The 26,291-nt window shown below is 42.4% G+C and overlaps 3 protein-coding genes across 4 annotated transcripts; 2 read left to right on the top strand and 1 right to left on the bottom strand.

Moving 5' to 3' along the window:
* The first annotated feature begins 808 nt into the window (after window positions 1–808).
* LOC128746377 (gastrula zinc finger protein XlCGF26.1-like) lies at window positions 809–6,589 on the top strand. The gene is made up of 4 exons (XM_053843431.1): window positions 809–819; window positions 887–2,556; window positions 2,962–3,192; window positions 6,516–6,589. Exons 1-4 carry the CDS (start codon window positions 809–811, stop codon window positions 6,587–6,589), a joined length of 1,986 nt encoding a protein of 661 aa, XP_053699406.1.
* A 1,321-nt stretch (window positions 6,590–7,910) lies between these two features.
* On the bottom strand, window positions 7,911–13,883 carry LOC128746376 (uncharacterized). The gene has a single exon (XM_053843429.1). The coding sequence runs from the start codon at window positions 13,881–13,883 to the stop codon at window positions 7,911–7,913; it is 5,973 nt and encodes a 1,990-aa protein (XP_053699404.1).
* Window positions 13,884–16,775: 2,892 nt separating this feature from the next.
* Window positions 16,776–19,468, top strand: LOC128743288 (oocyte zinc finger protein XlCOF6.1-like). 2 transcript variants are annotated; one of them, XM_053839840.1, is made up of 3 exons: window positions 16,776–16,857; window positions 16,917–17,149; window positions 17,839–19,468. In XM_053839840.1, exons 2-3 carry the CDS (start codon window positions 16,944–16,946, stop codon window positions 18,902–18,904), a joined length of 1,272 nt encoding a protein of 423 aa, XP_053695815.1. In that variant the 5' UTR covers window positions 16,776–16,857; window positions 16,917–16,943; the 3' UTR covers window positions 18,905–19,468. The 2 variants fall into 2 exon arrangements, with proteins under 2 accessions (XP_053695815.1, XP_053695824.1); XM_053839849.1 differs by having other exon boundaries at window positions 16,782–16,857; window positions 16,920–17,149.
* The last annotated feature ends 6,823 nt before the right edge of the window (window positions 19,469–26,291 follow it).

The following is a 26,291-nucleotide window of genomic DNA, read 5'->3' as shown; positions in this document are numbered from 1 at the left end:
GGGTCCCTTCTTCACCTCTCCAGCACGCGCCACGAGGTCGTTGTGCGTTTTGGTCGCTGCGCACAGGGTTTTCCGAAGCATGTGCAAGCTCTGCTTCAGGTCCTTGGACAAATTGCCGCGACCTGACGTGAACTTGATGATTATATCGAGCTGCTGTGACGCTGCTATCACTTTAGGTAGTGCGTCCCAATTTTTTCCCATCGCCCTGATGAGCGCAGGGCCGTTCATCGCTGTGTCCGGCGTGGTAGGCATTATCTAATCCGTCCACGCTCATTGAAGTTAAATTTGTTATGTTTTTATCCATATAGAGTCCCACGAGTTAAGGGGAAAGAGTCCGCCGCATCAGAGACCCTCATAATGCACTAAGGGCAGATTACTGTGGGGGCGCCCTGGTACACCACAGGCTCCGTTTGCGGCTGAGAATTTATAGACCCCCCCCACCATCCATCCCTCGGCACGGGTCGCATGATACCTTGGATTAGGGATTTATCCATTCACGTTTTTACATTTAGCCATGGATAACAACTGTTAAAACCATCCTCCTTTCCAAGGGCTTTGGACCCTCTGCTCTGGTTCTCAGTATTTTCAGGTTCATGAACATGCTTCTACTGAGAACCGTCATTTGCAGGCGGAGTTAGGTTAAGTGTGTCAGTAGGACCAAAAAGCCTGTTGATGAAGAATCAACAAGAACAAGAATTTCTATAAATAACAGCTTAACGTCGTCGTATGTTGGAAAAGCGGTAGTTTCTCTGAGGCAACCTTCCAATTATTCTCTAAAACATAATCAAAATTCAATGATCGACTTGCAATGCTCAGCTAGTTAGCTTCACTTAAAAGTGAACATATTTATCCCACCAATCTATCTATCGCTTCTCTTCTGTTGCAGCAACTCGCACGCTTTGGAAGCGAGGGTGAACCCTCCCGATGGCAGTGGCAGTCAACCGAAACACTTCCATACATCCGGATCCGTTGAGCTAAAACCTTACAAATGTGACCAGTGCAGTGCTCGATTCGTTCAAAAGGGTAGTCTCAATTTTCACAAAAAGACACGCTGTCCGTTAAGTTCCTATTCTGATGGAATGCCGAAAACGCAGGAGGAAACTTTGGATAGGAACGAATCCGACAAACCGCCGTTCAAATGTGACTTATGCAGTAGAACTTTCAAGTTAAATCGAACACTGATGGATCACCATATTATAAAACATACGACGGAAAAGAATTTTAGATGCGCCATTTGCGGTAAAGCGTATCACATGATGAAGCAGTTGCAGAAGCACTTGAAATGGCACAGTGCAGAACGTTCGTATACATGCGATATCTGCGGCAATAGATATAAGTGGAAACCAAGTTTTGTGGCGCATATGAAAATTCACACCGCAACGCAACTTTTCAAATGTGACACCTGTGGTAAAATTTATAAAACACGCAAAACACTGCAGCAGCATCAAATTACAAAACACACGTCAGATAAAAAATTCGCGTGTAACGTGTGCGATAAAACTTTCCATATGAAACATTTGCTTAAGAATCACCTGAAAAAGGACAGCTCGGAATGCCGGCACCGGTGTCCGATTTGTGGAAAAGATTTTCGATATCGATGTAACCTGGCGCGGCATATGTCTATTCACACCGGTGAGCAATCGTTTAACCGGAACGACCCGAAACACGCTTGTGATATCTGCGACCGAAAATTTGCCACCAACTTTACTCTCGCGTGTCACCTGAAGACTCACACCGGAGAGCGACCGTTCGAGTGTGACATATGTCACAAAACTTTCATCCAACGCGGAAACCTTAAAGCTCATAAAATCACAAAACACACGCAGGAAAAGAATTTTAAATGTCCGGAATGTGGTGAAAATTTTCCCTTGAAAGCACAATTGACAAGGCATCTGAAAACACATGACGCTGGCCGCTCATACGAGTGTCTAACATGCGGAAAAGTCGTTACGAGTAAATCTGCGCTCAATAAGCATATGTATCGACACACAGGTGGTCGAGCATATGCTTGCGACATCTGCGGCGCATCATACAACTCACGTGCTGGTTTAAACTATCACAAGAAGATTCACATATCTGTTGAACCAAAACCGTACAAATGTGACCAATGTACTTCTCGATTCGCTTATAAGAATAGCCTCAATTCTCATAAAAAGAAACACTTACGGCCAAGTTCCAAGTCCGATAAACCGCTGTACAAGTGTGAGATATGCAGTAGAACTTTCACGGCCAATCAAACCCTAAAGGACCACCGTATTATAGAACATACGACGGAAAAGAACTTCAAATGCGACATTTGCGGTAAGCATTACCACCTGGTGAAGCAGTTGGAAAGGCACCTGAAAGTGCACAGCTCAGAGCTGGCGCACAAGTGCGGTATCTGCGGAAGGGGCTTTCCAATCCGATCCCGACTCACCTATCATTTGCGGCATACCCACAGCTCGGAGCGTTCGCATAAATGCGATATCTGCGGCAAGGGGTTTAAGAAGAGGGATCATCTTGTGAGGCATATGCGAGTTCACACCGCGACGCAACCATTCGAGTGTGATCTATGTGGTAAAACTTTAAAGACACCCGAAACGCTGCAGATGCATAAAGTTATAAAACACTTCAGAAAAAAAAGTCGCCTGTAACGTTTGCGGTAAAGGTTTCCATATGACAGATGATAACGAACAGACGATCGAAGTGACCCATGGGAAGCGTATGCTCATTCAACTATTGTCAGCAGAGCCGCATTGGTTGTGTAGGTAGGGTAGATGCTCCATTAGTCGCGCAGTATAAAAATCGACGTGCTCAAGTGGTAAAAAACTTGTTTTTTGTGAAATTATCAGAAATCAGGCTATTGCCAGCAAGACACAGGATGACCAAAGAGAACATTCATATTTTCATGCAGTGCCGGAGCAACATGGTTCGCTAGAAATGACAGATGTTCGTATCTCCAGAACTTCGTGCCGATTACAGAATTTATTGATAAAGACATTGCGGCCTTTATGCTGGAAGTGCCAACTACAAACGGGAAGACAATACTCTACGTGACATCGGCCTACTTTCCGGGGGACGTGGATGATGTCCCACCACCAAATGTAACAGCTTTTATCTCCTATTGCAAAAGACATAATAAGGCCTTTATTATTGGGTGCGATGCGAATGCCCATCTTACAATTTGGAGCAGCTCAAATATCAACAAGAGAGGTGAGTCACTTTTCGAATATATTTCTCAGCATGATATTGATATATGTAACAGGAGCAATTGTCCAACTTTTACTAACTCTAGCAGGGAAGAAGTTCTTGACTTAACATTATGCAGCTCAAAAATTTCTGATAAAATACAGAACTGGCATGTATCAAATGAAATATCGTTATCTGATCATAGTCAAATTTTATTTGAATATGCTGCAAATGACTTGTTACAGGAATACTATAGAGATCCTCGAAAAACAAATTGGGAACGTTACAGCTCGTAGCTTGAGGGTGAGAGCGGGATAATTTCAGTAGAAATAAGCTGTTATCAGGAGCTGGAAAAGGGTTCACAAATTCTAATAGACAAAATTAAACAAGCCTACCGTTTGAGTTGTCCGGAAAAAAGGCGTTCTACAAATATGGATGTGTCGTGGTGGAACGATAGGCTAGAGAAATTAAGGAAAAGGGCAAGGAAATTATTTAATCATGCCAAAACCACATCAAATCGGTCCAAATACGAAGAGGCCCTGACTGAATACAATAAAGAGATCAGAAGATCTAAACGTAGGGATTGGAGGTTCAATTTTGAAAACATTGAAAGTGTCCCGGTTGTTAGTAGGCTTCAGAAGGTTCTCCCAAATTTCATTCTAATGGCTTGGGATTTCTCAAAAATAGTGATGGTTCTTTCACTTCAAATACAAAGGAAACGCTAACGGTACTGATGAAAACTCATTTTTTAGATTCTCTAGCAGTTCCCAATCAAATGTTAGACATTTCAGACTCAAACTCTGAAATAATGGACAAGTGTGCTGAGACTAGACCAAACGACTCGCCGGATAGATCAGAAAGATCTAATAGGGAGAATGAAAGTCGTGCCAATAAAATTTTCACACACCCAAGAGTAGAATGGGCAATTGATTCATTTGCCCCACTCAAATCTCCAGGAGTTGATGAAATTTTGCCAATATTTCTTCAAAAAAGCAAGACTGTATTAGTTCCTGCTTTAACTAAGCTATACAAAGCAAGTCTTTTGCTGAAATATATTCCTACAGTATGGCGACAGGCCAAAGTAGTGTTTATACCAAAAGGAAACAAAAAAGACAAATCTTCACCAAAATCATTTAGACCAATTAGCTTGTCATCCATATTCCTGAAAGTAATGGAAAAAATAATTGATGAATATGTTAAAGGTGTGATTCTCTGCAAAAATCCTCTAAGTAAAAATCAATTCGCGTATCGAAGTGGCATGTCAACAGTTACTGCTCTCCATTCTATCGTAAATAAAATAGAAAAAACTTTTAAAGCCAAAGAAGTCTTACTAGCAGCATTTCTGGATATAGAAGGAGCATTTGATAATGCTAACTATATCTCAATGGAAAATGCAATGAAAAGACATGGTTTTGCAAACTGCTTGGTTGAGTGGATTGTTGAAATGCTTCAAAACGAGAGATACTTTCCAATCTTGGAGAATCTTCATTAAAAGTTATAGCTGTTAAAGGTTGTCCACAAGGGGGAGTTTTATCTCCACTGCTTTGGTCGTTGGTGGTAGATGACCTTTTGAAAAACCTGGAATTGCTAGGCTTTGAAGTGATTGGTTTTGCGGACGACGTCGTCATTATAGTCCGTGGCAAATTTGATACAACAGTCTCAGAACGAATGCAAACAGCATTAAGTTTCACCCTTTCTTGGTGCAAAAAAAGAAGGACTGAATATAAATCCTAGTAAGACCACAATTGTACCATTTACAAAAAGAAATAAAACTAATTTCATAACTTTGCACTTAGACCAAACTCCTCTACCGTTTTCTACAGAAACTAAGTGTCTTGGAATTACTCTAGATAAAAAACTTAACTGGAATACACATATCGAACAAGTGATCAACAAAGCTACTAGTGCTTGCTAGTGTAAAAGAATGTTCGGTAAAAAATGGGGTCTAAGGCCAAAAATGATACATTGGATTTACTCGGCTATAGTGAAACCTAGAATCACATATGCAGCATTAGTTTGGTGGCCGAAACGAAACAAAAACGATTTAAATTAATCTTGGAAAGCTGCAAAGGCTCGCTACTATCGCTATAACAGAAGCAATGGGTACTATTCCGTCTAAAGCCCTAGATGCTCTATTAAATCTGCTGCCATTATCTCAGGTCATTCAACTAGATGCCGTTAAAAACGCGATAAGACTCAGACGAACCAAAAATCTTTTCAGTGGTGATCTAAAAGTCCACCTAAGTATCTTAAAGGAATTTGAAATTAATCCTCTTACTTTTCAAGCTGAAGATCTAATGGAAAAAAATTCGATTTTGACCATTTATTTAGCATCCATGAACCAGGTCGTAGTGAATGGGAACGAGGGGGCCCCTATGTCAGTGATGGTTCAATAACTTTTTACACTGATGGTTCGAAATTGGCAGACCGAGTGGGGGCTGGCATTACTGGTCCTGGACTGAGTAGGTCAGTGGCAATGGGCAAATGGCCGACAGTCTTTCAAGCCGAAATATATGCTATTCTAGAATTGTTGAACCACCAAATTGAAAGGCACCGCACTGGTTAATTGAACAGCTTTATTGTGTGTAAGACAGCTTCAAATCTATTTAATTAGACATATTTTAATTAACATTTAACATAATTAGCTATATTATGTAGGAGATATAGTAGGCATAGCTTAGAGTAGAAATTTATATAAGGATGACAATCATTGTAAAATATATTATTAGCATTCGAGTAGCTCACGAATAAACATCGTTTTAATTAATTAGCTACAATTATCAGAAGTGGGATTGTACTCCGTGAGTGCCTTCAATCAACGATGCAGAAATTTTTTTGAGAACCGAAAGCTTATCGGCAAATGGAAATTCCTCAAGGCAATCGAAGGAAGATGTCCATTTGGAGCAAAATTACCAGTATAAGCAATAGTTTCTATGAAAAAATTAGAGCCGTTGGATCGACTCTTGGAGATATTAAAAGCGAGACTAGCGTAGCGCTGTTGGAGCAACAACTAGTAAAATCGCCGCAACTGTTGGAGCAGTTGAATTCGTCGTCAAAGTGATTGAAACTACGGGGACTATTTTTTGTGAAGAAACCAGAGCCGTTGGTGCGACTGCTAGTATGACTGTTGGAGCAGTCAGAAGCGCTGTTGGAGCAGCGTCTAGTGGAATCAACATAACTGTTGGAGCAGTTGGATGTAATTTCACAAATACGATTGTGAGTTCTAGAGGTTCTAGTATATGGCAGGACGAATTAGCTTCCGAAGAAGAATTGATGGATTTTCACTTATTTTTTTGCATCCCAATGCCCGAAAACCGTTCTGCAAATATTAAATTATGAAAACACAGGAATGCTGTACATCGAGGACGATGTAGTTTGTCAGGATGGCCGAACTGTAGGAGATATAGTAGGCATAGCTTAGAGTAGAAATTTATATAAGGATGACAATCATTGTAAAATATATTATTAGCATTCGAGTAGCTCACGAATAAACATCGTTTTAATTAATTAGCTACAATTAAGAACTATAGGAGATATAGTAGGCATAGTGTAGAGTAGCAGTATATATAAGAGTGACATTTACTGTAAAATTATTAGTAACCTTCGAGAAGCGGACGAATAAACATTTTATAAAGAATTTCCCGAAGTATCTTCTACAATTTCAGAAGTGGGATTATTCTCCGTGAGTGCCTTCAATCAACGATGCAGAAATTTTTTTGAGAACCGAAAGCTTATCGGCAAATGGAAATTCCTCAAGGCAATCGAAGAAAGATGTCTATTCGGAGCAAAATCACCAGTATCGACTATTTTTTATGAAAATCCAGATGCAACCTGTTCGTTTGACTGCTAGTATCGAGAACGACAACGGAGACGAAGCCTTTGGCAGAAAATTTATCACCCAAACAGATTTGTGATATATATTTCGAAATTCACAACTCAATTTATCGTCGGTTTGGCATTGGGTTCGATTACTTCGGAAGAACAACAACGGAAGAGCAGACACGGATTGTGTAGCAATTGTACAATGGGACTACTTTTTTATGATGAAACCAGGGCCGTTGGTGCGACTACTGGTGTGACTGTTGTAGCAGTCAATATCGAGACAAATGCTGTTGGTGCAGCTACTAGAGCCGTTGGTGCGACTTCTGGTGTGACTGTTGGAGCAGTCAAAATCAAGACAAATGCTGTTGGAGCAGCAACTAATAAAATAATGTACATCGAGGACGATGTATTTTGTCAAGATGGCCGAACTATAGGAGATATAGTAGGCATAGTGTAGAGTAGCAGTATATATAAGAGTGACATTTACTGTAAAATTATTAGTAACCTTCGAGAAGCGGACGAATAAACATTTTATAAAGAATTTCCCGAAGTATCTTCTACAATTAATACGTACAAATCAGTGGACCTTTTACACTTTTCCAATTTCGCGGTCAACAGTATAGGTTAAGTTCTTCTCCTACATAATTAAGTATAATTTAGTGTCTAGGTTCAATATTTATGTTTAAGTATCTAGTTTCATAAGTTTTAATAATTATTTATCGTAGTTAGCCGTACTATTTATAGTTTTAAGTTATATTGTAGCACGAAAGGTATTTAACTTTAACACTTTTAGTATAAGACGATTAAACCCGCATGTGCTTTCACCGATTTACATTTGTTCTTTGTTCATACTGACAGACCGTATCTAGCGTAGAGCCCGTAATGTGTAGACTGGATTCATGTCACTCGTTGCGTTACGGTTACAACCGTGTTGCCGGTTCACTCGATGTTCCTGTAGCAACATCCTCCCCTGGGTGTGGTCCTCGGGCTCCGATGACCTCACTGTTACCGTTAACATCGAGTACTGCGAGTTTAGATACCGGTCGATGAAAGACTCCTCCAGCGGTCTGGACGATAGCCTGTCGCACATGGCCATCCGACGCTTTTATCACCTCGATCACCGTTCCTTCGTCCACTATCAATACCAGGTCTCCGTCTTTTACTGGTCGAGACTCACCAAACCATTTAGATTGTTTTCGGATTACCGGAAGGAACTCCTTCAGCCAGCGTTGCCAGAACCGGTTGAGTTGGCGATGGATATGATGCCAAGATTCCAGAGATGCTCCTTGCTGAGGCTCAGTGTCCACGGTTGGTTGCTTGACTCCATTGGAGCTCCCCATCAAAAAATGGTTAGGAGTAAGTGATGCAGATTCCGCAGAATCAAGTGGTAGGTACGTAAGTGGTCTAGTATTTACCATGCCCTCTGCCTCTACGATCAAAGTTTGCAAATCCTCGTCATTGAGCTTTCCCTCGGCATATGCATCCCCAATCGCAGTCTTTACTGAGCGGACCAGCCGCTCCCAGGCACCGCCCATGTTTGGAGCACTAGGTGGAATGAAGGTCCACTTTGTATTAGCGTTAGTGAATGTTGCTGATATCCCCTCGTTGATCTGTTTCCGGAGCAGCCGTTCGGCTCCGTGGAAGTTTGTAGCATTGTCGCTGAAAAACTCTCTGGGAGCTCCACGGCGGCAGACGAAACGCCGAATGCAGGAGATACACGACGATGTGGACAAGCTGCATGCGACTTCAAGGTGGACGGCGCGTACTGTTAGACAGGTGAATAGCGCTATCCACCTTTTTACGTTCGAGCGGCCCTGTTTGACTAGCAGCGGCCCGAAGTAGTCCACTCCGACGTAACTGAATGCACGATCATGTACAGCTAATCGTGCGAATGGCAACGGTGCCATCGGGGGAACTGTCGGAAGTGCTTTCCGAACTTTACAAAGTTGACAATTTCGTTCAACAGCTTTCACTACGGATCGAAGTCTTGGTACAACGAACAGTTGACGAATTTCGTTCACCACAGTTTCGAAGTTGGCATGACGATAAAGGCGATGATAACGCGCAGCAAGTAGCTCGGTATATCGATGCTTTCTGGGCAAGATGACTGGAAAACGGACGCTGTGGGGTAGATGTTTCGCTGCTGCAAGTCGACTGTTCTGCCGCACCAATCCCTGTTCATCCATCATCGGCATCAGTTGATAAATGGTGCTTGTTCTCTCGACTGATTCCTGCTGGTCTTCCGGTAATGTTTTATTATTCCTTAGTGTCGCCACCTCATCCACGAAGGCTTCCATCTGTACTTGCTTGAGGACCACGATGTCGGCGGCATACAGCTCTTGTTGTGACAGTTGCCCAGAGCTTTTTTCTCCTTTCTTTCTCGTGTTAGAAATAAATCGCAGCACAAATGCCATACTACGTTGCAGCCTTTCCCATTTAGAGAACCGGTAGTAATCGATCACTGGAATCCAATTGGCATGGAAGAGAACTGACGGCCGGCCTTCTTCAACTGTGTCTACGACAATATCAGCAGGACTCGGCCACTCACGTTCCGGAAGACTCAAGAACTTTGGACCATTAAACCATTTGCTGTCGTTGCTGAAGTAGGGTCCGCTGCCCCACTTTGTTGCTTCATCTGCTGGGTTTAACTCCGATGGCACCCACCTCCATTCGTCGACTACCGTGTTTTCGAGGATTTCACCGACTCGGTTCGCCACGAACGGTCGATAGTTTCTCGGATCCGCACGAATCCACGAAAGCACAACCGAACTGTCTGTCCATATAACTCGCCTCCTGACGGTAATAGAGTGATTTGCTTGTACGAACTTCATCATTCGTACTCCCAGTACGCATCCTTGTAATTCCAACTTAGGAATGGTCATTGGCTTCAGCGGCGCCACCTTGGCCTTCGCGGCAATCAGCACACATTGGGGCGAGCTACTTTCGTCGATTGTTCGCAGGTACAGTGCACAGGAATAGGCAAGCAAGCTAGCATCTACGAAGACGTGGAGTTCAGTATCCTCATAAGTACGCGTTGATGCTTCCGAGAAATAGCAGCGAGGAATACGGACATTTGCGATATATGATAGCATTTTGGTCCATCTTCTCCAATCTGCATACTGACTGTCGCTGACTTCTGCATCCCATTCGAGTCCAGCACGCCACAGGTCTTGTATTAAGATCTTCCCGTGAATTAGAAACGTTGCTAATAAGCCCAACGGGTCAAACAGGGTCATGACGCAGCGTAGCACTTGCCTCTTCGTTGGAACCTTGTCGTTTTCCAGGAGATAATGAACTTCATCGCTCATTCGAGTACTGAACGATAGTTCGTCCGTCAACGGATCCCATAACATCCCAAGCACGCGCTCAGCATCATTGCTCGTTGTCGTTAAGCTTTTACTGACAGCAGCTTGTGTCTCACCAAGGTGCTGCAGTACGCTTTCACTATTTGAAATCCAGTTCCTCAATTGAAACCCACCGTTACGGAAAATCTGACGAACTTCCTCAGAAATACGACAAGCTTCTTCCTCCGACCCAAAGCTGTCAAGATAATCGTCTACATACGTACTCTGGAGTATACCATCTGCTGCTCTGGGAAACCGGTCGCTATGCTCTCGCGCATTTTGGTTCTTAACAAATTGAGCCGATGCTGGCGAACACGTTGACCCAAACGTAGCAACATCGACCAGGAAGATTTCCGGATCATGCACTGTATCCGTACGCCAAAGAATTCGCTGCGCATGCTTGTCGGCAGCACGCATACGTATCTGCAAAAACATTTCCTTCACATCGGAGCACACTGCGACCTTGAACTGCCGAAAGCGGAATAGTACTCCCAACAGCGGCACCAGCTGATCCGGCCCCTTCATTAACACACTGTTCAGCGAAACTCCACTCACCTTGGCTGCAGCATCCCAAACTATGCGTATTTTCCCTGGCTTCTTCGGATTAGTAACGACACCTATGGGGAGATACCAAATTCGTCGAGGATCAGCTTTCTTTAGTTCGTCGGTTGTAGCTTTATGGATATAACCCTTCTTCACAAAGTCTTGCATCTGTTGGAGAACGTTCGCTTTCAAACTTGGATCACGTAACATTTTTCTCTCCAGGCATTCCAGCCTGCGAAGCGCCATTGTATAGCTATCCGGCAACTCCACGTCGGGATCCTTCCATAACAAGCCGGTTTCAAATTTTTCACCGACACGAACCGTCGTCTGCGCCAACAAATCCAGTGCGCGTTGCTCTTCCTTTGATCGCAGAGTGACATTCCCCGATCCTATTTCTTCGATTTCGTAAAACTGCTTGACTGCATTATGTAGTTCTTTATTTGTAGTACATTCGCAAATGTGGAAACTACGCTCATCGTTTACTCCGGGTTGTTGCTTTCCATACGCGCACCACCCGAGTCTTGTTTTCACTGCTATTGGTCCGTTTCCAGTACCTTCTCTCGACTTCAATGGAACGGCTAGATGTAAATTATCAAGTCCTATCAGCAACTTCGGCACGGCGTTTCGGTAGCTCTGTATCGGTAGCTGCTTCAAGTGGTCGAATTGCTTGGCAGCTTCCTCCATTTGGAAGCTCTGGCTGGGCAGGTTTAGATTCGACACGGTGCGAACGTTCGACATCTTAAACCGCTTCTGCGAACCCGCTCCACTGACAGTTAAGGAGACAATCTTCGACTTTTCCTCGATTCTCGACGTATTACCCGTCCACCGTAAACAAAGTGGCTGGGTGGCTCCATTGACTCCGAGTTGTTCTGCAATTCCGTTCTCTATCAGAGTCAGCGATGACCCTTCATCCAGAAAGGCATAGGTATTTACTTCACCAGTCTGCCCATGCAACGTAACGGGCACGATCCTAAACAGGACGCTCGATCCGATATACTGATGAGTGTGACTTTCTGCCTGTTGAGCTGGGGTAGTTGCTTCCACAGTTCGCCTCACTGAATGTAATAATGGATGATGGCGATACTGACAGCCATCAATGTTGCAACGGTTGTTGCTTCTACACGATCGCCTACCGTGACTGAAGAGACAGATCTGACATAGTGACAATGCCCGAACCTTCCGCCACCGGTCGTCAACATTTAAATCCTTGAATCCCGGACATTCTCGTAACCGATGACCTATCTTCCGGCAGAAGATGCATTCGATTTGCTTGCCTGTTGGTAACACTCGAGCATCAACGTTGTTTCCAGAGTGGGAATTAACGTATCCTCTTGGTTTCGGTTTATCTTTGCTCCCACTAGGCTCAGGCGCAATCAGGACTACACTAGATGCATCAGTTACAATAGATTCCATATAATTGCTGAATGTTTTCAAGTTCGCCACGCCGAACTTTCGTTTATAGCCGGCCCACATCAGCTTCTGATCGGCCGGCAACTTTTCGACGAGCTCCTGAAGAAGCATTGGATTCGAAAGGTGTGCCTGTTCGTTGGCTGCTTCAATATGGTTGCAAAGGGCTTGCACCGCCATACCATATTCTATCAATTGTTCCAGCCTTTCAGACTTCACAGCCGGAAGCTTGCGTACCTTTTCCAGCAACGCGTTAATCAGCAGTTCCGGGCGCCCATACCGCATACGGAGTGCTTCAATTACTTGCGGTACCGCAGCAGGCAACACCAATCGGCTACGCACTGTTTCGAGTGCAGGTCCTTTGAGGCACCGTTGTAGCCGGAGCATGTTCTCCCCATTCGTGTACCCGCATGATGTCGTCGTATACTCGTAGTTCGAGATGAAAATAGGCCAGTCGGCAGGGTCACCTGAAAACTGGGGAAGGTCACGTGCCAACGACTGACGTGCCGCGAGCTGCTGCGGGGACGGGCCGTTCTGGTCTGCATTCCATCGTCGTCGTTGCTGTGGCTGGTACCACTCTTCACACGGTGCTGACTGTACATTGGGATTTGCACAGCGTGCTGAAGGATCACGCTGCTGATCATAGTAGGTTGAGGGGATGCATTGCTGGCGATGAGTATCGAGAGGAATTTGCTCAAAATCGCGAGAGACTGACTGTTGTCTGATATTATGAATGGGAATCGTATCGTGAGAAATCATAGAGGGCTTATGAGGGACATTACCACCGTACATTTTATTGGACAAACCACTTTCATGCACATTACTCTTACCTGCGCCGCTAGTATCATTTGCATACGTTTTCTTGTAAGCACCCAGATTTGAGTGCTGTTGGTCACCTGTACACTGTACATCATTAGGTGGGTTCGGAAGGGTGTAACGACGCTGAACCGGCAACGGACTGATGCTCCAATCGGACTGATCCCGTCCGCGCTGGTCTGTGCACTGCTGCAACTGACGTGTTGGATATTCCATGCGTTGACTAGCAGAAACCGATTGCAACTGGCAGCTTTGAAGTTGCTTTCCCTGGTTGTGTACCGTTTCCACTGGATCGGCGTTATTTACTTCCGCGGGCTGAGCGGCTGCTGGCGGACTCGAGTGACCACCCACCGCGCCGTCTTCTTGCTCCGGATTACCGTTAACCCAATCGGCTACTAGCCTTCCACTTTCACGGTTGCATTCTCGGCTCCTAGTCGGGTCCAACAACGCCAATTGCTCGTTCAGGAACTTAACTTGCAGCTCATGTTCCATCCGTTGTCGTTCGAGATCCTGGCGTTTTTTCAGTTGAGCGAGACTGCGCTGCATACTCGCATCAGAACTGCTCGTAGAACTGCATCTCGGTTCGGGTGGATTCTGTGGTGCTGTTTCCATACAGTTCGAGCACAGCCACGCTCGGTCTCTGACGGAGTCAGACACATTAACGCACGAGAAGTGCCACCAAGAATTACACGCGTCGCACTGAACATAGTTGTTATCGGTATCCGGATTATTGCAGGCAGCGCAATTGTCCTGTTTATCCGAATTTCTGGCGGCGGTTGACATCTGCACGATGATTTATTTGAAGAAATGTTGAACCACCAAATTGAAAGGCACCGCACTGGTTAATTGAACAGCTTTATTGTGTGTAAGACAGCTTCAAATCTATTTAATTAGACATATTTTAATTAACATTTAACATAATTAGCTATATTAATACGTACAAATCAGTGGACCTTTTACACTTTTCCAATTTCGCGGTCAACAGTATAGGTTAAGTTCTTCTCCTACATAATTAAGTATAATTTAGTGTCTAGGTTCAATATTTATGTTTAAGTATCTAGTTTCATAAGTTTTAATAATTATTTACCGTAGTTAGCCGTACTATTTATAGTTTTAAGTTATATTGTAGCACGAAAGGTATTTAACTTTAACACTTTTAGTATAAGACGATTAAACCCGCATGTGCTTTCACCGATTTACATTTGTTCTTTGTTCATACTGACAGACCGTATCTAGCGTAGAGCCCGTAATGTGTAGACTGGATTCATGTCACTCGTTGCGTTACGGTTACAACCGTGTTGCCGGTTCACTCGATGTTCCTGTAGCAACAAGAATGTTCTTCGATCTGCTTGAAGAGAAAATATAGGTATGCAAATATTTGTATTTTCTCAGACAGTCAAGCAGCTCTGAGAGCTCTAAAATCTGTTGCTTGCACTTCCAAATTAGTCTGGGACTGTGTAAAACTGCTTCAACAGCTATCTACACACAACAGGGTAAACCTCTTTTGGGTTCCCGGGCACTGTGGTACAGAAGGTAATGAAAGAGCAGACGAGTTAGCCAGATTTGGATCTGCAATGGAATTTATAGGTCCCGAACCTTTCTGTGGGGTATCCAATAGTACGTGCAAGATGGAACTTAAGATACCTATGAACCACAGAGGCGCTGGACAAAAGGAGTCTGCACAAACCTCCTTATTAACCCTTTATAAGGCAGTGGCAACTATATTGACACCAACGAAAAATATTGTTTTTGCTTTTCTAACAATATCGTTTTAGCATATTATGTACTCAATATGTTCTGATAGCCTTTGGCAACATTCTCAATGTTTTTAAATCGCTGAATTGGGGGGCACCGTAGCCGCAAGGTTACCGAGTCTGCTTTGACAAGCGAGTGGTCGTGGGTTCGAATCTTAGTAGAATCAAGCCATTCGATGTCAAGTGACTTTAGCATGGGTTTATTCTCAGGCCCCTCCATTTACCCTTCCTTCGTGCTGAATTCTATATTTACCCTCTGAAGCCTCTTGACAGTGCAAATGTCCCTCCTATAGCTAAGTGTACTGGTCAGAGGTACGAATGAGTCCTCGCCAGGAACGGCTATAATATGGGATAGTGCTGGCAGCGAGGAATAAGTGGGTAAAGTAGATTAAGCTTTGAAGGAAGGGTAAACCCCAATACACGCAAGCACGCATAAAATTCAATAAGCATATCGCTCACTCAATAGCGATTATAGCAAAAAGAAATGCAGTGCAGGTCATACAGCAAACACCCGGGCGATATTACAATAGATCAACTATACTGGTCGCAGTAATGAGTCCACACATAGAAAAAAAAATCGCTGAATTTGTAAAACTGGTAATTTACGAACCACTTTTATGAAAACAAATCTTGGTTTTTGAGTGTCAACAGTAAATTTGGTTTAAATTCGTAGAAAAACCATTAAATTGGAAACTTTTTGGATGGTAATATTCAGTTTACGGCGTTTTGTGATAGATTATGCGGATTTATCCAAAAACTTAGAACTAATATTCGAGAACATGGTTTCTAGGCTTAACGGGCTGCGGCAAACATATTGCCACCAACGTTTTGCGCTAAACGGGCAGTGGCAACTATATTGCCACCAATTTTTTCAAGTTTTCCAGCTGTTTTTCCAGCAAAAAAAGCTAAATGTTAACGAATACTTCGTATAGTTGTAGATTTAAATGGTAGAACTTGATCAGTTTCTTAAAAGTGATCCTGCGAGAGGGTGGCAAAAATATTGCCACCAACGCTTTACGCCAGACAGGCAGCGGCAACTATGTTGGCACCAATGTTTTGCTCTAAACGGGCAGTGGCAACTATATTGCCACCAACGTTTTGCACTAGACGGGCAGTGGCAAACATATTGCCACCAACATTTTGCGCTAGAGGGGCAGTGGCAACTATATTGCCACCAATTTTTTCAAGTTTTTCAGCAATTTTTTCAACAAAAAGAATATAAATGGGTTCTACCGAATGTTAACATTATGTTTCGCTGAAGTTTGTGTTAATTTTACGCGTAGTACGACACGGGTTGGTACACGGGTACCAACGAGCCACATGCCCTGGCGGGTATTGTGGGTTCAAATCCGGTTATAATCTCAGATTATAGCTTGGTTCGACCCATGCACCTTCCAGCATTGGACAAAAGGTAGGAGTCACAAAGACAACCTGTTAAGCGTAGGTACCTATCACCCCCCCCCCCCTCCTTTCCACTCTTTCCCCTCCATTCCCAAAATTCTTCTTCATTACTTTCCCTTACCGTCCCTTCATCAATTGTAGAACCATCGTTTAAAAAGATATCATTTTTCTGCGATGAAAGCAAAATGTAAATGAAGCTCAATAAAATCACCAGTTTCTGATGTTTAAGGGCTGAAAAAGGTTTTTTTATTTTTAAAACTAAGCTATAGTTCAGCCACAGGTTGAATAAAAGCAGCTATAGCGGCATTTGATCGGTTTGATCAGCCCACGAATCAGCTTCAAATTGTTACTTGATGCATGGGCATGGGTCAATAGAATTCACAGTTGACTTTACGACTTTACCTAAGATGAGGTTATTTATTCCCATTGTTGGCTGAATCGCGTTTAGCGTACGTCTTGGTTTTGTCTTTGCTGACCTGACCTGACAGCTGATATATTTACCTTTTGTTCATTGCTGAGACGCGCTTTTAACTCTGATCTGGGTTTTAAAGTTTTTATTCATTGCATATAAATGTAAAAGCAACTTTTTCAATGTTATCAAGGTTAGAAGTTGTGTTTTCTCATTTTTACCTATTTTCACCATTAAATATTGTGTTTTTAGCAGTGCATTGCCATAGTGGTTGCGAGAATGAGAAACGAAATGGAGAATTCAACTTCAATGAAGTCGAAGGAATCCACTGCGATAAAGGTTGAAGAATTTATCATAACCGATGCCTTCGGTGAACCGGTCGAAGTTAGCGTATACTTCTGCGAAGCTATACCGACAACAACCTCCGAAGATGGTACATCGGTTGTAAAACAAGCATCTGCTGGTGATAAAACTGCTAGTTTTCGGTAAGTTTACACTATTTCCGATATAACATTTTGTGCATATTACGGCACAAATCACAATATGTATCGCGATACAGTTAGCATAGCAAGTAATCACCCAAGAGCTCTGACTGACGCTTTTATCCAAATACATAAATAATCGGACTTTTTTGTCACTGGTAAAAACTATCAGATAGTTACCGTTACCCCTGCTGCCATATTCCACGAAAATTAGTTCCTGAGGAAGCAGGTATATATTGCTAAATTGCCAAGAATGATTGGTGTCGTTTATTGGTAGTACTATTAAATGATTGTTAAGGCTCTCTCTTCCTATGAAAATAACGGATGTACTCTTTAAAAACAAGAGCCTTTCCACATTTGATGCGATCGACATTACACAATACACACAAGGTTAGGTGAATATATACAACTTTGGCCATTTTGGCATTAAGTCATTTGGTATAATAGTTATTTGGCACCAAATAACAAAATTTGGCTAAATTATCAATTATATATAGGCGTTCCACACGATTAATAATACTATTCCATAGCCGCTCTAGAAGGGTAATGTTCTGTTATTTTTTAACTTTTTGTGACGACGCCACATCGGATCGATCGAATGATCTACTTGCAATACTCAGCCAGCCAGTTTCACTTAAAAGTGGACGTATTTATCCTATACCAATCTATCAATCGCTTCTCTTTTGTTGCAGCAACTCGCACGCTTTGAAAGCGAACCCTCCTAACGGCAGGGGCAGTCAACCGGAACACATTTGCGACATCTGCGGTGCATCATACAAGTCACCTGATGGTTTATACCAGCACAAGCTAACCCACACATACACATCCGTTGAGCCAAATCCTTACAAATGTGACCAGTGTAGTTCTCGATTCGTTCATGAGCGTAGTCTCATTTATCACAAAAAGAAACTCTGTCGGTCAAGTAGTATCAATTCTGGAATGCTGAAAATGCAGAAGAAAAGCTTGGATAGGAATAAATCCGATAAAGCGCTGCTCCAATGTGACCTATGCAGTAAAACTCTCGTGTCACGTCGAGCACTGACGGTTCATCGTCTCATAAAACATACATCGGAAAAGAATTTCAAATGCGACATTTGCGGTAAAGACTACCACATGATGACACATTTGAGGCGACACCTGAAATCGCACAGCACGGAGCGTTTGTATAAATGCGACATCTGCGGCAATGGATATATAAGGAAAGAGAATCTTAGTACGCATATGAAAATGCACACCACATCTTTTGAATGTGGCGTATGTGGCCAACTTTGTAAGACACCCAGAACACTACGAGAGCACAATATTAGAAAACATACGTCGGAAAAAAACTACGCGTGTCACGTATGCGGTCAAGATTTCCATCTGAAAGACCAGTTAACGAGGCACCTGAGGAAGCACAACCCGGATCAACCGCACCGCTGTCCGGTTTGTAAAAAAGGTTATCCATTTCGTAGTGATCTTGCGCAGCACGTGCTTACTCACATCGAGGAACGACCGTTCGCATGCGATCACTGCGACGTATGCTTTAAGACATCCGGTCTCTTGCAGACACACCAAAGGTTAGCGCACCAGATGTGCAACGGTCAAAAACCCGCTTGCGATATCTGTGATCGGAAATTCGTCACCAACAATACTCTCAAGCGTCACTTGAGAACTCACACCACAGAGCGACCGTTCGAGTGTGACATATGTGTCACATCATTTAAGACACGTGGTGGTTTGAAGAGTCACAAAAAATGGGTACATTCGATTGACTAAAACCTCTCAAATGTGCCCAGTGTATAGTACTCGTGGGTGTGTGTATAACCTATCTATCTCTCACTGTTCGGCATTCCGGAATCATTTTCTAGTCAGCAAGCCCCCCCAGAAGGTAATATTAGAATTATATGGATTTTACTATTACATTCGGACTTTCAACTCCTTTGGTATGTTATTACCAAAAGAGTTGACCCGTATATAGTGACATGTGAAAAAATTCGACTTGAAACGATCTTACCAAGTTGCTGTTTAGGTCAATATAACATTTTCTTTCTTATCGCGTCAGTTGGGTTTCCATCGGTGCATCTAATATCCAATAGTTAATTTACGTGCATTATTCAGACTTATTAAAATTTTTGTTTTGAGATCAGGCAGCTGGGAACCACGCAGCATCGCACCTCCTAGCTTAGCTACTCAATAGAGTTTTACCGGGTATGGTCACGTGGAGGCGCTAGGTAGAAGCTTGGGCTGGCGAAAGCTATATTGGACGCGCCCTCGTTTGCCTACCCCATTTTATACCCACTAAAAGAGCAAGTCTCAATTTTCACAAAAAGAAACACCTATATCGTCAAGCTTCAATTTTGAAAAGCAGGGAAAAAAAGTTAGGATAGTGACAAATATTATTTAAGCAATAAAATATTCCCGTCAAACCGAACACTGGAGATTCACCATATTGTACCTAAAACATACGACGAAAACCAATTTCAAACGTGACATTTGCTGTAAATAATATACCTACCGCATAATGAAATGGTCAAAGTGGCCCCTAAAAATTCGCACCACAACACAAACGTTCGAGTGTGACACACATGATAGTAAAATTTGTAAGGCACCCAGTAATACTCTTCAAATTTGGTGGTGGCACTGAAACACTCATCTGTATGATCGTTTTTTGTCCACTTTCTGTAGTTGGATTATGTCAAAGTTGATATAAAATCATGCAGAACACTCAGCAAAATCGAAATCTATACCTATAAAAAAGGATTTCTGTCTGTCTGTCTGGGACTGTATGTTCCTTATAGAATCGAAATCTACTGAAACGATCGGCATGAAAATTTGCATGTAGGGGTATTTGGGGCTAAGGAAGGTTCTCTCGATGGTTAGAGACCCCTCCCCCCACTAAGAGGGTGGGCTCCCATACAAATGAAACACAAATTTCTGCATAACTCGAGAGCTATTCAAGCAAATGGAACAAAATTTTACATGTGGGTGTTTTTGGAGACAAGAATGTTTTCTATGGTGAATTGAAACCTCTCCCCGCTTCAGGAGGGGGGCTCCTATACAAATGAAATACAAATTTCCTCATAACTCGAAAACAAATTAATCAAATGGAACCATATTTGGCATGCGGGTGTTGCTGCAGGCATGAATTTTTTCTATGTTGAATTAGGACCCCTTACCTTTTTAGGAGGGGGGCTCCCATAGAAATGAAATACAAATTTCCTTATAACTTGAGAACTAATCAAGCAAATGGAACCAAATTTGGCATGTGGGAGATTTTGAATTTATTTTATGATAGAGGCCTCTCACCCCTGTGGTAGGGGGATATGGACTTTCATATAAGTAAAACAGAATTTTTGCGAAACTCAAAAACTAATTGAACTCGAGAAATTCGAGGCTCTTCCATAAAACATTAGTCAATCACAAGACCACAAAAACTATCTATAGTAACTCTAGATCATTCAGGACGAGACGGCCGCGAGTGTTGCCGGTGACCAGCCGTCGGGTAATTAGCTTCGTGTCGGTAATTAGCTGTAAATTAGCATTGTCAGCACTATAAGAAGGTTATTAGTAAAGTAGCTGTATATTTTGCCAAAATAGCATTTAAGTAGCATTTAAGGCGACTTAAATGCTTATTGGCCTACGTTTGAATAGCATTGGTGATGCTTATTGGTTACCTGGGATGCTTTCATAGTTACGTAACTGCCAAAATGAATCATCTAAGGTTGAACTCCTCAGAAACTTGCAAAACTCGAGATTGTGACAAAGATCATCCGAGATTCATGATTTATGGTTAATTTGTGGCAATACGAAGTTTGTCGGGTCAGCTAGTGACTAATAAAAACTACCAGCTAATGTTCTAAAGCGAGATTTCAAAACGTTGCGGCTAACGCCAAAGTCAAAACAGGATACAAAACGGTTAAAATTGCGTTGTAAGCCAGTTATAGCCCTAAAGGTGCTGTAGTGCTGTAGGTGCTGTGTGGTATACGTAGAAATGAATTGTTCCGTGTTAAGCGAGGCGGAGCTGAAATGTCGATTCTCGCAAGTATCTGATATAAAAACGGCTTGGATTACGTCCCGACGTCTTTGCAGAGAGTCCAGGTTGATTAGTCAGCAACGCTGTTCGTAGCTTGGTAGTCTGATCGGGTCGTTCCATGGTAGCCGTCGGAGCGGGGGACGCCATTTTGATAATACGGGCTCCATACGGGTGCGCAGTATTCAAGATTAGAACGAACTAACACACAGTAGAGTGATTTCAAGCAGTATTGTGCGCGCATTCCCTTACTGGACACGACGGTTGAAACAGTCGTGTTTCTGAACGGTCGTAAAAAGGGTCCTTTTTAGCTTTTGACAGATAAAATGTCAAATTGTGTCATCATCGCTGTTTCATTATTGGAACCAATCGAGCAAAGTAAATGGACCTAGGAATTACCGTTCTATCAAAAGAAACGGAATGAAATTCAGCATGAAATGAATTTGTATTTTCAACGCCGGTTTGCCGAAATTTCATAGTGAATAAAGCGTAATTTATCCTTCATTATCCAAACAAGCAATAACAAAGCAATAACGTTCGTATTCGGAAACAATTTGTTTAATGCTTTTGTATGATTAACACGAAGTCACGATTAAGGTTGCGACAGAAACGCAATGAGCCTGTGTTGCCAGTTATGGCGATAAAACATTACGAACTGTGTTGCCAATTTAGTCATTTTTTTACCTTTGGAACGTTTGAAACAGTATACCTGAACTCCCCTCGGAATCCATCGATCAAGTAAATGCACAATATATATCATTGAAGCTTTTGGCGATACGCATGATGAATCCCAAATTCCTGCAGGCCTTGTCGACAACGAAGGAAACGTGTTGTTTGAAGGTTAGTTTGGAGTCGAGTAGTACACCGAGATCTTTGACGCAATCTACACGTCGTAAAGATATGCTTGACAGTCGGTATTCGAAGATTATCGGATTCAGCTTTCTGGAGAACGTAATCACTTCACATTTATCGGGGTTTAATGTTAGACGATTGTTTTTACACCATTCGGCAAATATCGACAGCTGGTCCTGGAGTGCGAGAGTATCCGACGAGTCATTTACTTTTGCGAACAATTTTAAGTCGTCGGCAAACGCAAGCCGAGGACCTTTGAGCGTTATATTGACGTCGTTAAAATAGATACGGAAAACCAAAGGACCAAGATGGCTACCTTGCGGAATTCCAGAGAAGGCGGTGAAAGCCTGCGAAATGGAGCCGTCGATAGATACATTAAGGAGACGATTCGACAGATACGATTTAAACCACTGGAACAGCGGCCCTCCAAAGCCTAGTTTATCCAGTTTAGCGATAGCGATTTGATGATTCAGCTTATCAAAGGCAGCAGAGAGGCCCGTGTAGATGACGTCTGTCTGAGAACGGTCGTCGAAGCAGTCCATTATGTGGGAAGTGAGTGTTAGTAGATTGGTGCTCGTTGAGCGCTTGGGCATGAATCCGTGTTGTTCATGGGCCAAATACTGCTGGACGAACAAGGAAATTGGTGCGATCACGACTAGCTCGAAGTGTTTTGATAATGCACACAAGGCGGAGATTCCTCTGTAATTGTCCACGTTTCTTTTATTACCCTTCTTATGAACTTGAACCATATAAGCGGATTTCCAGGCAGAAGGAAATACTCCTGAGCTAATCGATAAGCTAAACAGACGACGGATTGGGGCTACCAAGGCTTCAATATAGTTCTTCAGAAAGATTGAAGGTATGTCGTCCGGTCCACCGGAGGAAGAGCTTTTTAGCTTCAGAGTGGCCAGCCTGATCATAGCATCGTCAATAGTCAGCTTATTGAGAGAGTCGCCGAGACTGGGAACGCTTTCTAGTGCAGTCGATACTTCCTGTGTCAGACAGCCTTTCGTTAACAAAGACACTGGAGAATTTCCGTGAGAATGGTTGACAAACCATGTCCATATCAGTAGCAGTGTCGTTTCCAAAGAACATTGCTGACGGAAGATCGTTGTCTTTTCGTTGAGCATTCACGTATTTACGGAAGCAGTGACGACTGAATTTTTTTGTAACGTCTGTTGAGCGCTAGATAGTAGTTTCGCAGCGATTGGGTCTTGTACCTTAAGTACCTCCTTAATGCAGCTTTTTTTTTGGATTTGAGGCGACGTAGCGTAGCGTTTATCCAAGGTAGATACGATTCTGTGCGTATCGTTTTTTCAGGCACGTGGTGGTCGATAATGTAATTCAGAATATGCGAAAAAGTCAAAGCAGCAGCGTTAACGTCATTAGCATCCAGGGCTGTATCCCAGTCGATACACGTTAAAGTTCTTTGGATAAGGTCGAAATCGGCGCGATTAAAATCGTAGTAGGGTAACCAACCTATTTTGGACCCCATCAGCAGCTGTACATAAATTGGACACTTGCATTTGATTTTGCTGTAAGTGTCCAAATTATGTATAGCTGCTGAGGGGGTCCAAAATACGTTGGTTACCCTACACGGGCAGAGTGGCATATTAGACATCCTGGACGGTGTATGTTGACGAATCGAAATTAGTAATGGTGGATGATGACTGGTGGTGGTGGATGACTTTGGGCAAAGCACCCAATATTTTAAGAATAACTTCGTTTGCCGAACAACGGTTCCCGAATACACCACAGTTTATGGGACCAAAATCATGTTTTGCATTTTATATTGAAAATTAAAATTCGTGTACAAACAAAACTAATGGTGAACCAAGCATAGAACTACAGAATACAAAAGAAATCAAAATTCGGAAATAATAACTTATTGTCGTATTCCCACTAATGAGTTTCAGCAGCACTAAAAGCGCGTTATATTTTCCAGTCAACAGTTGCTCGTCGCTTTCAGCCAATCAGAAATTGGGTCAATTTTGGGTCAACGCCGCGGTTGACACTTGGCACGTCCTGTCCTAGTACCTGTATAGAAAGTAGCTTCCCAAGTAACAATTGCAGGCTGATCAAACGCTTTTATAGCTGATTTTATTCAACCTGTGGCTGATCTATGGTTTAGGTTTAGAAATAAAAACCTTTTTTCAGCTCTTAAACATCTAAATCTGGTGATTTTATCAAGCTTCAGGCTAATTAATAGCTGCTTTCGAAGCTGCAATGAAGCTTAATAGAAACTTTTTTGCGCTTTTAAATAGCCAATTTGCGCAATGCTGTCAATTCTATTTTTAGAACGAGAAATAGTTTTGCAATCGGCTTTTCCAGTCGCTTAATCAACGCTTCATTAACCTTTATGCAGCCAAAAAAAATCTATCTTTAAATTTAAAAAAATGAAACGCGGCCTTTTTTATTTTGCTGTAAACATGTTTCGAATTAATTTCGAATAACTTTAATTCGTATAAGTAAGCTAGCTAATTAAAAATGCATGTCTTTTTTTCCGGGAATTGAACCCGCCATCTTTTGATCCATAAGCACTCACCGTATGATCCACCCCATTTGCATCTGCAGAACAGACAGTGAGAATATCTTTACACCTGAAGCCTAGCCCGCCTAGCGTGAAGCAGTCGATAATGTCGATAACGGATAAGCTTTTGCTGTCAGCCGAATTGCGAAATTCTATGATCTGACAGTAAATGTGCTGTGAGCCGAAAAAAAACTTGGTAGAAGTTTGTAAAGCCACTTTAACACCTCTAAGCAGCCCTAAAGTAGTTTGAAAGCTGTGAGCCTAATGAAAGCTTTCACTCTACATTTTAACACCTTTAAGCAGCCGTAAAACGGTTTGATGTTTATGGCTGTTGAGAAGCAGATTGTTTAGCAGAAAAATCCGCTATTAAGCTTGTTTATGAGCTTTTGGGAGAGAACTGGTTTGAAAAACTTAAAGTAGCTTAAACATCGCTTATTTAAACACCATTTAAGCACAGAGAACAGACATTTATGTTCACACAAAATTTCATTCAAATGGTGTGTAAAATTTTGAATATAGCAGTAGCGACATCTATCTCAGGGTGCACCAGTTGCGCCGCTACAATGTTGCCATATTCAATATATTGTCTTGCTACATTTTACATATTTGAATAACCGGCAACTCCAATGTCAGTCACTGTAGCAACGACTGGTGTTTGTTTATTGAATATCAATAAGGATGAATTTTTGAACGATTTGGATGTGATTAAAAGCATTTGTTGTAAAGTAGGTGAAAAGAGATATTTTGTATACTCAATAAAAAGCATTTGGTTTTGTTATTACAGATCGAAACATTTACAGTTATTTTTACCACGCGTGTTCTAATAAGCTGGCTGCTGGATGTGCCAAAACCGAACTTTCCGATTCCGTGAAAAACAGCATCAGACGGTGAAGTTAGAAACACCTGTCGTTGAGTTCAACGCAGATTCGGCGTTAAGTTACAATTGACGGTCGTGGACAGTCTTAGTGCCAGTATTAAATACATTAACGGGCGGTACGAATTCTGTATTAGACGGAAGTGATCTTAATCGAAGATAACTGAACACCATATTGCAGATGAAAGGACACAAATTTCAAAACCACATGCGTGTCCACATGCAAGATCTGCAAGAACCATGAGACCACTATGAGAACCCGTTTGTTTAGAATTAGTTTTGCCAAATAAACAGTTCAAAAGAATGCTGATAGTGTTTGATTATTTTGTTAAATTTAGATTGTAGTTACTGTAGCAACGCAGTTAGTCTTAATGTTTTGGTGAGCAATCAAAGCAATCAAAACCCGTTCCATCAGCGACACGAGCGACACATAGCGGGAGCATTACCACATACATTCAATATGGCGGCTTTGGGTTTTACACAGCCCGCGAGATTAAGATGAATGCCTGTTCTCTGTGATTTAAGTGCTTACTTTATGCAGCTTTGATCACCTTAAACCAACCCGTAAACAGCCATTGCTCTTGCAATTCAGCTACCGTTGTTACTTGGGTTGTACGTGTTTGGATCACAGAGAACAGACATCCAAACGAAAGGTCCCCACTTGGATAAAACTTATGTCAAATTAGTTGGGAAACTATAGTCAGAGACAAACAGACATAACACTCGTTTTCCATTCATCGTACCGATAAAACCGTCATTTGAAATTTGGGCTTAGTTGGGAATGTCTCCGTTTTGGTCAAAGTGGCGCTTTTTGACAAAAGAAGGGGAATTCCCCATAAAAAAATACTTGCTACTTCGAGGGACACCCATATTGCTA

The sequence above is a fragment of the Sabethes cyaneus genome, chromosome 1 (genome assembly GCF_943734655.1).
Source record: "Sabethes cyaneus chromosome 1, idSabCyanKW18_F2, whole genome shotgun sequence".
In the NCBI taxonomy this organism is placed as follows: Eukaryota; Metazoa; Arthropoda; class Insecta; order Diptera; family Culicidae; genus Sabethes; species Sabethes cyaneus.
Note: the sequence above shows the minus strand (reverse complement) of the source record. Positions and strands in the feature narration are given on the sequence as shown.